Genomic DNA, 16837 nt, shown 5'->3' with positions numbered 1-16837 from the left:
TAGGTGGCAGAACCTACGACATCATCAAGAGCTCATACACTGAGAATCGGTGCAGCGTGAGGGTGAATGGAAAGAAGACGGCCTTCTTCCGGCAGTGCCGTGGGGTAAGACAGGGCTGCAGCCTGAGCCCAACTCTATTTAACATCTACATAAATGGACTGGCAGCAGCCCTGGAATCCTCCTCTGCCCCAGGTCTCAGCCTGCACGACCGCGAGGTGAAGATCCTGCTGTATGCAGATGACCTCCTGCTGCTTTCCCCAACCGAGAGAGGCCTCCAAGATAGCTTGGCCGTGCTGGAAACATTCAGCACCACATGGGCGCTGCCCATCAACCAAAAGAAGACCAAAGTCATGGTGTTTCAAAAGAGGAGTTCTCAAGAAACCTCCACTTCCTCCCTCACACTAAATGGAGCCACGCTAGAGAAGACAAGCAGCTATACCTACCTCGGTCTGGAGCTAAGCCAAACCGGGAGCCTCAAGCAAGCAGCAGAGACCCTGAAAGGGAAAGCATGCAGAACCTTCTATGCCATCAGAAGACAAATGTACCACCTCAAACCACCGGTGAGAGTCTGGCTCAAGATATTCGACAGCGTCATCACACCTATACTGCTATATGGCAGCGAGGTATGGGGTCCAGCAACCTATCCAGACCAGAAAAAGTGGGATTCCAGCCCAACCGAAGTCTTCCATCTGGAGTTCTGCAAATATCTCCTCCAGGTACATCGCAGCACCTCAAACATAGCCTGTCGGGCAGAGCTGGGCCGATTCCCCTTATGGCTCACTATACACAAGAGGGCGCTATCACACCAGGCGCATATACAGAACAGCAACCCCAGCTCCTACCATCATAAAGCCCTGCTGAGCCAGAGCCAAGAGCAAGCCAGGAACCTCGGCAGCCAGCTCAACCAAAGTCAGCAACACACCCTAACTAAAGCCCAAATAAAAGAGATCTCAGAGAGCTGCAAGATGCAATACATAGAGGGTTGGAAGAGTGAATTGGAGAACTCCCAGAAACTCACCATCTACCGGTCACTGCGGAGGGACTACACACTGGCTCCATACCTGGAAAGGCTACGCCACCCCAAGTACAGGCAGACCCTGAGTATATACAGATTAAGCGCCCACAACCTAGAGGTGGAAACAGGGCGGCACCGACAGACATACAAGCCACGAGAGAACAGACTGTGCCAGCACTGCCAGCAGGGGGCTCTGGAAGATGAGGTGCATTTCCTGCTGCAATGCAACAAATACTCAGCAGTGAGGTACTCCCACTTCCAGAAACTTACCACCCATACCCCAGACTTCCCATCCATGGACGAGGAGAGGAAACTCTGCATCCTACTGGGGGAAGAAGAATCAATGGTGGAGGTCGCCGCCCAATATGTCACCACATGTCATAAGATGAGAGGAACTAAAGACCTCCAAATGGACAATCACTCCCCAAATTTTGCCCCCAACACCCCATCCCCACTACCCTAATCCACTCCCCTGCCACACTTCTTTTCTTGCTTTGGCAAAACTAATTGTATTTTGGTCCTGCCAATAAAGCCTATTTGAATTTGAGAGAGAGAACAAGAGAGAGAGAACGAGAGAACGAGAGAACGAGAGAGAGAGAACGAGAGAACGAGAGAACGAGAGAGAGAGAACGAGAGAACGAGAGAGAGAGAACGAGAGAACGAGAGAGAGAGAACGAGAGAGAGAGAGAGAGAACGAGAGAGAGAGAGAGAGAGAACGAGAGAGAAAACGAGAGAGAGAGAAAACGAGAGAGAGAGAAAACGAGAGAGAGAGAGAGAACGAGAGAGAGAGAACGAGAGAGAGAGAACGAGAGAGAGAGAACGAGAGAGAGAGAGAACGAGAGAGAGAGAGAACGAGAGAGAGAGAGAACGAGAGAGAGAGAGAACGAGAGAGAGAGAGAACGAGAGAGAGAGAGAACGAGAGAGAGAGAGAACGAGAGAGAGAGAGAACGAGAGAGAGAGAGAACGAGAGAGAGAGAGAGAACGAGAGAGAGAGAACGAGAGAGAGAGAGAGAGAACGAGAGAGAGAGAGAACGAGAGAGAGAGAGAGAACGAGAGAGAGAGAGAGAACGAGAGAGAGAGAGAGAACGAGAGAGAGAGAGAGAACGAGAGAGAGAGAGAGAGAACGAGAGAGAGAGAGAGAGAACGAGAGAGAGAGAGAGAGAACGAGAGAGAGAGAGAGAGAACGAGAGAGAGAGAGAGAGAGAACGAGAGAGAGAGAGAGAGAACGAGAGAGAGAGAGAACGAGAGAGAGAGAGAACGAGAGAGAGAGAGAACGAGAGAGAGAGAGAACGAGAGAGAGAGAGAACGAGAGAGAGAGAGAACGAGAGAGAGAACGAGAGAGAGAGAAAATAGTTGAAAATAGACTTGTGTGAAATGCAAATGTCACTTAAAAAACTGCAGGAAGAAAACTCAACTCTCAAAGAAGAAATATCCCTGCTAAAATCATCAAATCTGCAACAAAACATGGACATAGCACCTCAAAGTATAATGAACACCCCAAAACCCACGCATGCAGCAACTACCCTGATGCCTGACATATCACAGACCGGCGACAGCCCCGACCAGACCGAAACAACCTCAGCAATAAAAATACAGCAGACTCCCATACAGCAAACCAGAGCAACCAACAATCCTACAGAGGAAAACTGTGCCCTCATTCCCTGCAACAAAAATACAGCCCCAACACCACAGCAGTCAAAGACAACCATCACCCAAGGACCAAACGATGCACAAACAGCAAATGACCCAAATAGAACACCGATCCCCGACATCGTCCTAATAATAGACTCTAATGGAAAATACCTGGACACTAAGAGACTGTTCCCAGGGGCACAAGTCACAAAAATCTGCTGTTCAACAATCCCACAAGCAGAGAAGGTGATCAGTAATCTATACTTCACAGAGCCCACACACCTCATACTACACACCGGGACAAACGATATCCAACAAGAGACAGTCACTCAGGACCTAACAAAACTCGCAATAGCAGCCCAGCAAAAATTCCCCAGAACCAAAATAATCCTATCTGCCCTGCTTCCAAGGAAAGAAATAAACCAAGAGGTAATCCAGCAAATCAACTCAGAGCTGGCTGCCAGTATCGCCTCAACACCAAATATACAGCTGGCAAGCCACCCCAGAATAACGCTCCGTCACCTATACGACGACAAACACCTCAATAAACAAGGGGTCAGCAATCTAGCAAAAGAGCTAAAGGACATGGTTCTAAACAGACCTCCGAGACTACAAGCAAGACGCCCACCAAACAGATGGCAAACCACAGCGATCCCTGGAGAGAATCCACAGAGAGGGCAAAGGAGACAACATGCCCCACAATGGCAACGCACAGCGATCCCCAATGAGAGTCCACAGACAGGGCACAGGAGACAACATGCCCCACAATGGCAACACAGAGCAACAGAGAACAGCAACATGGCTGAAATAAGGACATTGCTCAGCACACTATGCAGCCAACTCATGGGACACCCTTAAAATATGCCACCCAAACCCACCACAAGAACGTGTTACGTCCTATGAAAATCTTTCTTCATTATAAGGTATATCGACCAAATATGACATCCTTAGTTATCAGCAGCTGGAACATTCAAGGACTGAATGCCTCAGCCTTTGGGTCCAAGACAAATGACCCAGACTTCAAGCAAAAGCTAAAGAACATTGACATCCAGATCCTTCTGGAGACATGGGCCCGGGCAGAGGAGGAATCCCTGACACCCATGGGATACAGGGAATTTTCTCTCTCTGCCCAGAAAAACAAGAACATCAAACAGGGCCGTTGTTCAGGGGGCATACTAATATGGTACAAGGAGGAAATCAAAGAGCACATCAAGGCAGTAAAAAGAGGAGAAAGCCATATCTGGATGAGGATAAGCAGCACCATCCTCACCTCTCAGCAGGACATCTACCTCTGCGCAGCCTACATCCCTCCATCAGAATCCCCATACTATAAGCCGGACATCTATGAGGTCATACAGAGAGAGGCAGCCCAATTCCAGTCCATGGGCAGAGTGCTCCTCTGCGGAGACCTCAATGCCAGGACGGGTACAGAGAAGGACTACATGTCACCTGACGGAAACACATATGTAATGGGAGATGGATCCTTCTATAATGACTCAGTACAGACCGCAAGAGACAGCTATGACAGAGTGGTGAATAAAAGCGGCAGAACCTTGCTGAACCTGTGCCGGAGCTTGGGGCTGTATATAGTGAATGGACGCATCAGGGGGGACTCACTAGGGAGATTTACACTAAACTCCCACTTGGGCAGCAGTGTGGTGGATTACGCAATAACGGACATAGACCCAGCAAACATAAATGCCTTCATAATGTCACGGGGGCTTAGTTCAACTAAGGCTGAAAGACCCGGGGCCCCTGTGGTGTCCCTTTACTAGGGGAAACCCTGTCTGACCCTCAACCCAGGGTTTTTGCTGAAGGTGCAAATGCCTGAGCCTCCGACCTTTCCTTATCTCCTGCTCAGCCCTGCACTTAACCCTCCACCCTCCACCCAGTGAGAAGTCACCACCAAAGCTCCCACACAAATAATGACAGACAGGGAGAACTTAAACTGCACTGCGCCGCACACACACAGGAATAAACAGTAATGTGAACAGGGCACAACTAAACACAAATATGGGAAGGAGAAAGGATAACGACGGATCATACGACACCAGATATGAATCTCTCTCTCTCTTGAACACCTCCACTCCAGACCGGAACCACTTGGTATGAAACACAAGCTATAATCGGCGACGCCCATAGGCCAGCATGACTATTTAAAGACCGTGGGCGTGACTAACCATCCAACCTGGTCTCCAGCAGGATTAACCCCCGAGAGCCTGAAGATCAGGCCGGCGCCACTGAGGCTATAGTGGCTGGAGGTGGAACTACCTCTGCCTGCCGGATGCTGTGGTGTGAACAGCGTCCGACATGACAGTACCCCGTCTTCTACGAGGGACCCCAGGGCCCTCAAGACTCATAGGACCCGGCTTGTCCGGATGACGACGGTGAAAAGAACTGACCAGCCGATCTGCATGTATGTCTGAGGCTGGAACCCAAGACCTCTCCTCTGGACCATACCCCCGCCAGTGCACCAAATACTGAAGAGTACGGCGTACTACTCGAGAGTCCACTACCTTGGCGACCTCGAACTCTAACTCGCCATCCACCATGACTGGAGGTGGCATCGGCGTTGTGTCCACAGAGCCTACCACCTTTTTCAATAAAGCCCTGTGAAACACGTTGTGTATCTTGTACACTGCGGGAAGTTCCAACCGATAAGCCACTGGGTTAATGATGGCAGAAATCCTAAAAGGCCCAATAAACCTTGGACCCAGTTTTAAAGAAGGGATTTTGAGTTTTATGTTCTTCGTAGCTAACCACACCCATTCACCCACACACAGGTCCGGACCTGGCACGCGTCTACTGTCAGCCACCCGTTTGTACCTGGCACTCATGCTCAACAAACGCTGTTTCACCCGCCTCCAGACTGATGACAATTGGGCTCCTAGCTGATCCTCCTCCGGGACACCCCCGGAGACACCCTGACGTAAGGTACAAAACTGAGGATGTTGACCGTACACACAAAAGAATGGAGACTCTCCTGATGACTCTTGGCGGTGATTATTTAATGCGAATTCGGCCAGAGGAAGGAAAGTAGACCACTCCTCCTGGTTGTCGGACACAAAGCATCGTAAATACTGTTCAAGATTTTGGTTCATGCGCTCAGTTTGTCCATTAGACTGTGGATGAAACGCCGATGAATGTGACAACTTGATCCCCAACCTTGAGCAAAAAGCTTTCCAAAACCTCGCCACAAATTGCGTACCCCTATCAGATACTATGTCAGACGGTACTCCGTGGAGTCTGACCACCTCCTTCACAAATACCTGAGCCAACGTCTTAGCATTGGGCAAAGAAGACAACGCCACAAAATGCGCCATCTTTGAAAAACGGTCAACCACCACCAGGATGACCGTGTTCCCTGCCGAGGCTGGCAAGTCAGTGATAAAATCCATGGAGATTTCTGTCCATGGCCTATTGGGTACCCCCAGAGGCTGTAGCGTGCCAGCAGGACGGGTTCGGGGTGACTTAGCCCTAGCGCACGTGATGCAAGCTGCCACGTACGAGACCACGTCCTGCCGGATTTTGGGCCACCAGAAACGACGCGATACCAGCTCTAAGGTGCCCTTCACCCCTGGGTGACCAGCCAGTACCGAATCGTGGTGTTCCTTCAACAACTTAGGCCGAAGATGCAGGGGTACAAATGATTTGTTGGCGGGAAGTCCTGGTGGTACCTCCTCTTGGGCCTCGGCAATCTCCGCCTCTACCTCAGTCGTGAGAGCCGAGACCACTACCCCTTTCTGGAGGATGGGTACCGGCTCTTCCCGAGGTTCTCCCCCCGGAAAACACCTAGACAAAGCATCCGCCTTGGTGTTTTTAGCCCCGGGACGGTACGTCACAAGAAAATTGAAACGAGTAAAAAACAATGCCCAGCGAGCCTGCCTAGGAGACAGACGCTTGGCCGACTCCAGGTAGAGCAGATTCTTATGGTCGGTGATAACTGTGACCTGGTGAGCCGCCCCCTCCAAGAAGTGTCGCCATTCCTCAAAAGCCAGTTTGATGGCCAACAACTCCCTGTTGCCGATATCATAATTCCGTTCGGCCGGCGACAACTTCTTGGAGAAGTAGGCGCATGGATGCATCTCGCTCAAGGACGAGCCTTGAGACAGTACTGCCCCCACTCCCACCTCCGACGCATCAACCTCTACCACAAAAGGTTTAGACACGTCTGGTTGCACCAGAATGGGGGCTGAAGCAAAACTATTCTTCAGACGCTCAAATGCACGTATAGCCACCTCAGGCCAGTTCGCCAGATCGGCACCCTTTTTTGTCATGTCCGTGAGCGGTTTGGCGACAGTCGAAAAGTGTTTTATAAATTTCCTATAATAATTCGCAAACCCCAGGAACCGCTGGAGTGCTTTCAGACTCTCCGGCCTCTCCCATTGCAACACCGCTTGCACCTTAGCGGTGTCCATTTTAAAACCAGCTGCGGACACAATATATCCCAAAAAGGGCAACTCCTGGACAAAAAATAAACATTTTTCCAGCTTAGCATAGAGCTGGTTCTCCCGGAGCAACTGTAACACCTGCCTAACATGCTGCAAATGAGTGTCCCGATCGCTGGAATAAATGAGGATATCATCCAGGTATACAATCACAAATCTCCCCAGGACATGAGCAAAGACATCATTAATAAAATGTTGGAAAACAGCAGGCGCGGTGGTCAACCCAAACGGCATAACCAGACTCTCAAAATGACCCTCAGGAGTGTTAAACGCCGTCTTCCACTCATCCCCCTGACGGACCCTTATGAGGTTATACGCCCCCCTGAGGTCCAGCTTGGAAAACCATTTTGCCCCCGCTACCTGGTTGAACAAATCCGGGATCAACGGCATTGGGTAGGGATCACGGATAGTAATCTGGTTTAACTCTCGGAAATCCAGACACGGGCGTAACCCCCCATCTTTCTTCTTAATGAAGAAAAACCCCGCGGCTACAGGCGAGGACGAAGGCCGGATGTGACCTTTGCTCAGACTCTCCGCGATGTAGTCTTTCAGAGCTTGTCTCTCAGGACCAGAAATATTAAACATCCTGGCCTTAGGTAATTTGGCCCCGGGTTTTAGCCTAATAGCACAGTCATAGGCTCTATGTGGAGGCAGTTCTGAGCAACCCTTCTCAGAGAAAACATCCGCAAAATCCTGCAAAGCCTCCGGCAGGCTGGGCGTCACGGCGGACACACATGTGGCCAAGCAATTGTCTTGGCAGAAACCACTCCATTGTACTATGTCCTGAGTTTTCCAATCAATTACCGGGTTGTGCCTGGACAGCCATGGAAAACCCAGGACCATTTGAGCTGGGAGATTACGGAGGACCCTACATGTAACCGACTCAGAATGTAGGACCCCAATGTGGAGTTTCACCTCTGCCACAAACTCAGTAATCTCCCCTTGAGGGAGGGGAACAGCATTAATGGTCACCACCTGTATGGGGTGAGGAAGTTTTTCAATCTTAAACCCGGCGGTGTGTGCAAACTCCTCATCTATGAGATTGGTGGCGGAACCGCTATCCACAAACACTGATATAGGTAGCTCTCTGCCGGCGACAATAACCTTGGCAGGGAGCATACATTGAGATACCATCATGGAGGATATGCATACGCTCAGTTGGGTCTCCTCCATACCCTCTGAGCTTAACAGTTTTCCGCCGGTGTGACCCTCTTAGGTAGTACCGGGCAAACGTTAACATAATGACCACCTTTACCACAGTAGAAACATGCTCCGGACTTCCGGACTCCCGGAGCGCGAGGCTGAACCTGTGCCACGCCAGCAATCTGCATAGGTTCAGGGGACTCATCTACTTCAACCACACCTGCACCTCTGTTTTCCCCCAGAGGTAGCGTCTCCTGTGCCCCCTGACGAAAACGGCGATCAATACGTATCACCAAACTCATGGCAGACTCCAATGATGCCGGAGTCTCATACATCAGGAGGGCTTGTTTCACCCTCCCTGATACCCCATGAATAAACTGGCTCCGCAGTGCTGGGTCATTCCACTGTGTGTCTACAGCCCAGCGGCGAAATTCCGAACAATAGTCTTCTGCCAAGCGCTCCCCCTGGCGGAGGGCGCGGATTTTAGATTCCGCTAGAGCCAGTCGGTCAGGGTCATCGTAAATGAGCCCGAGGGCAGAAAAAACATTATCGACCGAATGAAATGTAGCAGAGTCAGGTGGTAAGGAAAATGCCCATGCTTGGGGGTCACCACTCAGTAATGACAACACCAGCCCTACTCGCTGGGCCTCATTACCTGAGGATATTGGCCGCATGCGGAAGTATAATTTGCAGGCCTCCCGAAATACGACAAATTTGCTGCGATCGCCTGAAAATCGTTCTGGCAGCGGAAACTTCGGCTCTGCACCGATACCTGCAGATGCCGTTTGCACCTTTGCTACTACCAGGCCCTGCTGCTGAACTGCCCCATTCAACTCGGAGACCTGTATGGACAGCGCCGCCAACTGGCGGGTTATGGAATCTAATGGATCCATGGACTCCTGAAAAAATGTGGGCCGATTATAATGTCACGGGGGCTTAGTTCAACTAAGGCTGAAAGACCCGGGGCCCCTGTGGTGTCCCTTTACTAGGGGAAACCCTGTCTGACCCTCAACCCAGGGTTTTTGCTGAAGGTGCAAATGCCTGAGCCTCCGACCTTTCCTTATCTCCTGCTCAGCCCTGCACTTAACCCTCCACCCTCCACCCAGTGAGAAGTCACCACCAAAGCTCCCACACAAATAATGACAGACAGGGAGAACTTAAACTGCACTGCGCCGCACACACACAGGAATAAACAGTAATGTGAACAGGGCACAACTAAACACAAATATGGGAAGGAGAAAGGATAACGACGGATCATACGACACCAGATATGAATCTCTCTCTCTCTTGAACACCTCCACTCCAGACCGGAACCACTTGGTATGAAACACAAGCTATAATCGGCGACGCCCATAGGCCAGCATGACTATTTAAAGACCGTGGGCGTGACTAACCATCCAACCTGGTCTCCAGCAGGATTAACCCCCGAGAGCCTGAAGATCAGGCCGGCGCCACTGAGGCTATAGTGGCTGGAGGTGGAACTACCTCTGCCTGCCGGATGCTGTGGTGTGAACAGCGTCCGACATGACACATAGTCACCCCTGAAACCCACCTGTCAGACCACAACCAGACACTGCTGTACATGAGATCCACGGACAAACAACCCATAGAAAAGCCACACCTGACCAGTTTACACAACCTGCCACCATCCTACAAGTGGCCCAAACAGTTATCCACTGAATACACCAACATGACTAACAGAACCGAGATCCAAGAGCTACTTGTAAATTTCAACACAAGTAGTTACGCATCAAACCAGCAAGGAGTCAACTGGGCGGTGAATGACTTTAACAACATCCTATACACCATGGCAGAGCTAGCAGGCATCAGAAGAACCAACCCCAAGAAACCAACAAATAAACAAGGCCAAAAATGGTTTGACAAAGAATGTAAGTCACTACGCAACTCCCTAAGGGTAGCCTCAAACCAAAAGCACAGAGATCCAAACAACAGGGACCTAAGAGGGGCCCATGACATCCTACAGAGGCAATACAAACGCACTCTCAGGGAGAAAAAACAGAGGCATATCTGCCAAGAACTACAGAAGCTTGAGGACTCCCTCCAGGACAACTCATTCTGGGAGACCTGGAATCATATCGGCACAAAGCCCAAGCAGAGCACCCTCCACATCCAAAATGGCAACATCTGGCACAGCTACTTCAAAGGCCTCTACAAGAACATACCAGAAGAAGACCTAACCCCAGAACAGAAGCACCTAACCACTAAACTCAGAGACATGGAGGAGACAATCAAACACTTCCAAAATCCTCTGGACATACCAATCAGTGTGATGGAAATAAAAGACAGTATCAAATTTATGAAATGCAAGAAGGCCGCGGGCAGTGACGGCATCCTGCCAGAGATGATCAAATTCAGTTCCCCAGATATACATGCAGCACTGGCAAAACTATTCACCCACATCCTGAGTGCTGGCTACTTCCCAAAAAGCTGGAATCAAGGTCTCATAACGCCCATCTACAAGAATGGAGACAGATATGATCCAGCAAACTACAGAGGAATATGTGTTAACAGCGTTCTGGGAAAACTATTTAACAGCATTATTAACAAAAGGATCATCACCTTCCTCACCCAGCGGGACACCCTCAGCAGAAGCCAAGCTGGGTTCATGCCAAACCATCGCACCACGGATCACATCTACACCCTGCAAAGCCTCATCAAGACCCACATCCATAGAAAAAAACAGGGGAAAATATTTGCATGTTTTGTGGACTTCAAGAAGGCCTTTGACTCAGTGTGGCACCCAGGTCTGTTCCTGAAACTCCTGGAGAGCGGAATAGGTGGCAGAACCTACGACGTCATCAAGAGCTCATACACTGAGAATCGGTGCAGCGTGAAGGTGAATGGAAAGAGGACGGCCTTCTTCCGGCAGTGCCGTGGGGTAAGACAGGGCTGCAGCCTGAGCCCAACTCTATTTAACATCTACATAAATGGACTGGCAGCGGCCCTGGAATCCTCCTCTGCCCCAGGTCTCAGCCTACACGACCGAGAGGTGAAGATCCTGCTGTATGCAGATGACCTCCTGCTGCTTTCCCCAACCGAGAGAGGCCTCCAAGATAGCTTGGCTGTGCTGGAAACATTCAGCACCACATGGGCGCTGCCCATCAACCAAAAGAAGACCAAAGTCATGGTGTTTCAAAAGAGGAGTTCTAAAGAAACCTCCACTTCCTCCCTCACACTAAATGGTGCCATGCTAGAGAAGACAAGCAGCTATACCTACCTCGGTCTGGAGCGAAGCCAAACCGGGAGCCTCAAGCAAGCAGCAGAGACCCTGAAAGGGAAAGCATGCAGAACCTTCTATGCCATCAGAAGACAAATGTACCACCTCAAACCACCGGTGAGAGTCTGGCTCAAGATATTCGACAGCGTCATCACACCTATACTGCTATATGGCAGCGAGGTATGGGGTCCAGCAACCTATCCAGACCAGAAAAAGTGGGATTCCAGCCCAACCGAAGTCTTCCATCTGGAGTTCTGCAAATATCTCCTCCAGGTACATCGCAGCACCTCAAACATAGCCTGTCGGGCAGAGCTGGGCCGATTCCCCTTATGGCTCACTATACACAAGAGGGCGCTATCACACCAGGCGCATATACAGAACAGCAACCCCAGCTCCTACCATCATAAAGCCCTGCTGAGCCAGAGCCAAGAGCAAGCCAGGAACCTCGGCAGCCAGCTCAACCAAAGTCAGCAACACACCCTAACTAAAGCCCAAATAAAAGAGATCTCAGAGAGCTGCAAGATGCAATACATAGAGGGTTGGAAGAGTGAATTGGAGAACTCCCAGAAACTCACCATCTACCGGTCACTGCGGAGGGACTACACACTGGCTCCATACCTGGAAAGGCTACGCCACCCCAAAGACAGGCAGACCCTGAGTATATACAGATTAAGCGCCCACAACCTAGAGGTGGAAACAGGGCGGCACCGACAGACATACAAGCCACGAGAGAACAGACTGTGCCAGCACTGCCAGCAGGGGGCTCTGGAAGATGAGGTGCATTTCCTGCTGCAATGCAACAAATACTCAGCAGTGAGGGACTCCCACTTCCAGAAACTTACCACCCATACCCCAGACTTCCCATCCATGGACGAGGAGAGGAAACTCTGCATCCTGCTGGGGGAAGAAGAATCAATGGTGGAGGTCGCCGCCCAATATGTCACCACATGTCATAAGATGAGAGGAACTAAAGACCTCCAAATGGACAATCACTCCCCATCCCCACTACCCTAATCCACTCCCCTGCCACACTTCTTTTCTTGCTTTGGCAACACTAATTGTATTTTGGTCCTGCCAATAAAGCCTATTTGAATTTGAATTTGAGAACGAGAGAGAGAGAGAGAGAACGAGAGAGAGAGAGAACAAGAGAGAGAGAGAACGAGAGAGAGAGAGAGAACGAGAGAGAGAGAGAGAACGAGAACGAGAGAGAGAGAGAACGAGAGAGAGAGAGAGAACGAGAGAGAGAGAGAGAACGAGAGAGAGAGAGAACGAGAACGAGAGAGAACGAGAACGAGAGAGAACGAGAACGAGAGAGAACGAGAGAGAGCGAGAACGAGAGAGAACGAGAGAGAGCGAGAACGAGAGAGAGCGAGAACGAGAGAGAGCGAGAACGAGAGAGAGCGAGAACGAGAGAGAGCGAGAACGAGAGAGAGCGAGAGCGAACGAGAGCGAGAGCGAACGAGAGCGAGAGCGAACGAGAGCGAGAGCGAACGAGAGCGAGAGCGAACGAGAGCGAGAGCGAACGAGAGCGAACGAGAGCGAACGAGAGCGAACGAGAGCGAGAGCGAACGAGAGAGCGAGAGCGAACGAGAGAGAGAGAGCGAACGAGAGAGAGAGAGCGAACGAGAGAGAGAGCGAACGAGAGAGAGAGCGAACGAGAGAGAGAGAGAACGAGAGAGAGAGAACGAGAGAGAGAGAACGAGAGAGAGAGAACGAGAGAGAGAACGAGAGAGAGAACGAGAGAACGAGAGAGAGAGAGAGAACGAGAGAGAGAGAGAGAACGAGAGAGAGAGAGAGAACGAGAGAGAGAGAGAGAACGAGAGAGAGAGAGAGAACGAGAGAGAGAGAACGAGAGAGAGAGAACGAGAGAGAGAGAACGAGAGAGAGAGAGAGAACGAGAGAGAGAGAGAACGAGAGAGAGAGAACGAGAGAGAGAGAACGAGAGAGAGAGAACGAGAGAGAGAGAACGAGAGAGAGAGAACGAGAGAGAGAGAACGAGAGAGAGAGAACGAGAGAGAGAGAACGAGAGAGAGAGAACGAGAGAGAGAGAGAGAACGAGAGAGAGAGAGAGAACGAGAGAGAGAGAACGAGAGAGAGAGAGAGAGAACGAGAGAGAGAGAGAACGAGAGAGAGAGAGAACACGAGAGAGAGAGAACACGAGAGAGAGAGAGAGAACGAGAGAGAGAGAGAGAGAACGAGAGAGAGAGAGAGAACGAGAGAGAGAGAACGAGAGAGAACGAGAGAGAGAGCGAACGAGAGAGAGAGAGCGAACGAGAGAGAGAGAGCGAACGAGAGAGCGAGCGAACGAGAGAGCGAACGAGAGAGCGAGCGAGCGAACGAGAGAGAGAGCGAGCGAACGAGAGAGAGCGAGCGAACGAGAGAGCGAACGAGAGAGCGAGCGAACGAGAGAGCGAACGAGAGAGAGAGCGAACGAGAGAGCGAACGAGAGAGAGAGCGAACGAGAGCGAACGAGAGCGAGAGCGAACGAGAGCGAGAGCGAACGAGAGCGAGAGCGAACGAGAGCGAGCGAACGAGAGAGCGCGAACGAGAGAGCGCGAACGAGAGAGCGAACGAGAGAGAGAGAACGAGAGAGAGAGAACGAGAGAGAGCGAACGAGAGAGAGAGAACGAGAGAGAGCGAACGAGAGAGAGAGAACGAGAGAGAGCGAACGAGAGAGAGCGAACGAGAGAGAGCGAACGAGAGAGAGCGAACGAGAGAACGAGAAAGAGCGAGAACACGAGAGAGAGCGAGAGAAAGAACACAAGAGAGAGAGAAAGAACATGAGAGAGAGAGATCAGATCAGTCTCTTTTGGTGGCTTCTCCTCTTCCATGAGGCACAGGACATGTTGAAATCCAAATGCCCGATATTCTATCCCCTCTGCATACACTATTAACCCCTAGGCACATAATACAGCCAGCTGATGAGTAGGTTTTGCAGACACTGACAGCACACCATTAGTATTGTACTACTTCTACCCTAGGACACTATCTGAACGACATCTTCTTACCTAAAGGAATGTCGATAGCTGTTGCCACTGCTCCTAACGTGTTCTGTACGGCTTCACCAACTTTTCTTGCTATGACAGTACCTCCTTCATCATCTTCACTGCCATCAGCTAGAACAATGCAAATACAAACCAGTCATCCAGAGATCACTAGTAAGGCGTTATGTACAGTCATGGCCAAAAGTTTAGAGAATGACACAAATATTAATTTTTACAAAGTCTACTGCTTCATTTTTTCTAATGGCAATTTGCATATACTCCAGAATGTTATAAAGAGTGATCAGCTTAACAGCAATTACTTGCAAAGTCAATATTTGCCTAGAAAACACATTTCAACATCATTGCAGCCCTGCCTTAAAAGGACCAGCTAACATCATTTCAGTGATTGCTCCATTAACACAGGTGTGGGTGTTGATGAGGACAGGGCTGGAGATCAATCTGTCATGATTAAGTAAGAATGACACCACTGGACACTTTAAAAGGAGGCTGGTGCTTGGCATCATTGTTTCTCTTCTGTTAACCATGGTTATGTCTAAAGAAACACGTGCAGTCATCATTGCACTGCACAAAAATGGCCTAACAGGGAAGAGAATCGCAGCTAGAAAGATTGCACCTCAGTCAACAATCTATCGCATCATCAAGAACTTCAAGGAGAGAGGTTCCCTTGTTGCCAAAAAGGCTCCAGGGCGCCCAAGAAAGACCAGCAAGCGCCAGGACCGTCTCTTAAAAGTGTTTCAGCTGCGGGATCAGGCTACCAGCAGTGCAGAGCTTGCTCAGGAATCGCAGCAGGCAGGTGTGAGTGCATCTGCACGCACTGTGAGGCGGAGACTCTTGGAGCAAGGCCTGGTCTCAAGGAGGGCAGCAAAGAAGCCACTTCTCTCCAGGAAAGACATCATGGACAGACTGATATTCTGCAAGAGGTACAGGGAGTGGACTGCTGAGGACTGGGGTAAAGTCATTTTCTCTGATGAATCCCCTTTTCGATTGTTTGGGACATCTGGAAAACGGCTTATTCGGAGAAGACCAGGTGAGCGCTACCACCAGTCTTGTCTCATGCCAACTGTCAAGCATCCTGAAACCATTCATGTGTGAGGTTGCTTCTCAGCCAAGGGAATAGGCTCTCTCTCAGTCTTGCCTAAAAACCCAGCCATGAATAAAGAATGGTACCAGAATGTCCTCCGAGAGCAACTTCTCCCAACCGTCCAAGAGCAGTTTGGCGATCAACAATGCCTTTTTCAACATGATGAAGCACCTTGCCATAAAGCAAAGGTGATAACTAAATGGCTCAGGGAACAAAACATAGAGATTTGGGGACCATGGCCTGGAAACTCCCCAGATCTTAATCCCATTGAGAACTTGTGGTCAATCATCAAGAGACGGGTGGACAAACAAAAACCTTCAAATTCAGACAAAATAAAAGCATTGATTTTGCAAGAATGGACTGCTATCAGTCAGGATTTGATCCAGAAGTTGATTGAGAGCATGCCAGGGAGAATTGCTGAGGTCCTGAAAAAGAAGGGTCAACACTGCAAATATTGACTTGCTGCATTAACTCATTCTGTCAATATAACCTTTTGCTACTCATAATATGATTGCAATTATATTTCTGTATGTGATAAAAACATCTGACAAACACTCATAAAAACCAGAGGCCAGCAGATCATGTGAAAATATAATATTTGTGTCATTCTCTAAACTTTTGGCCATGACTGTAGTAATCACACAAGTCCTGCAGTAGGAGCGCTGTGTATTATCCAGTAAAGCATACCCTAATACATTACAATATTGTTAGCAAAGTGTGAAAACTCTGTTGATATTACCATCATCTTTATATAGAAAGGTCATCATGTGGTCCAGATTACAGGTTGCTAATGTCTATAAGCCCCATACACAATAAAAGGGCCTGGGTTGGCTGATATTGGGAAGATGGCCCAACAATCTACCGTGTATGATTTCCTCTTGATTCTCCCCGACAGATGATGTTGGGAGAGATAATAATCAGCAGCCATTGCATGACATGGCCAACTTTAGGCTGAGTTTAATTACTAATATTACGGTGCAGACCATTTCACTGGACATGCACATACAGGGATCATTCATGACAGTCTTACCGACGTGTGCTCCTCGCAGGTCATGGCAGCAGTCACACACACGAACTGGGGACAGTCCCCAACCTCGCTCAGGCACTGGACGGCTTTTCGATGAGCAGCTGTCACAGAAGCCCTCTCCGCAGGCCCGGCAGTGATGTTTGCTGTCATTATCTTTAAAAGGGGTTCTGCATTTTGTACATTCCTGTAAAGGGAAACGGCCATATAATGATGCACATGGATGAGAAAAGCACCTAATATCTCCTTCT

At 49.8% G+C, this 16837-nt stretch overlaps 1 protein-coding gene across 3 annotated transcripts in view; it reads right to left on the bottom strand.

The window, feature by feature from the left end:
* ZFYVE1 (zinc finger FYVE-type containing 1) overlaps nt 1-16837 on the bottom strand; it is a 69349-nt gene that overhangs the window by 6838 nt on the left and 45674 nt on the right. The window contains exons 9-11 of one of the 3 annotated variants that reach the window (XM_073552693.1): nt 16593-16773; nt 14485-14592; nt 1286-1337 (exon numbers count right to left, since the gene is read on the bottom strand). In XM_073552693.1, coding sequence (XP_073408794.1) covers nt 1286-1337; nt 14485-14592; nt 16593-16773 — 341 coding nt within the window. Of the gene's footprint in view, nt 1-1285; nt 1338-11829; nt 12371-14484; nt 14593-16592; nt 16774-16837 lie in introns of those variants that run through there. The other 2 variants (XM_073552694.1, XM_073552692.1) reach the window with 2 other exon arrangements.

The sequence above is a fragment of the Dendrobates tinctorius genome, unplaced genomic scaffold, assembly GCF_039654945.1.
Source record: "Dendrobates tinctorius isolate UK_male_01 unplaced genomic scaffold, ASM3965494v1 ptg000194l, whole genome shotgun sequence".
Taxonomy (NCBI): domain Eukaryota; kingdom Metazoa; phylum Chordata; class Amphibia; order Anura; family Dendrobatidae; genus Dendrobates; species Dendrobates tinctorius.
The sequence above is the reverse complement of the archived record's forward strand: the minus strand, read 5'-3'. Positions and strand labels throughout refer to the sequence as shown.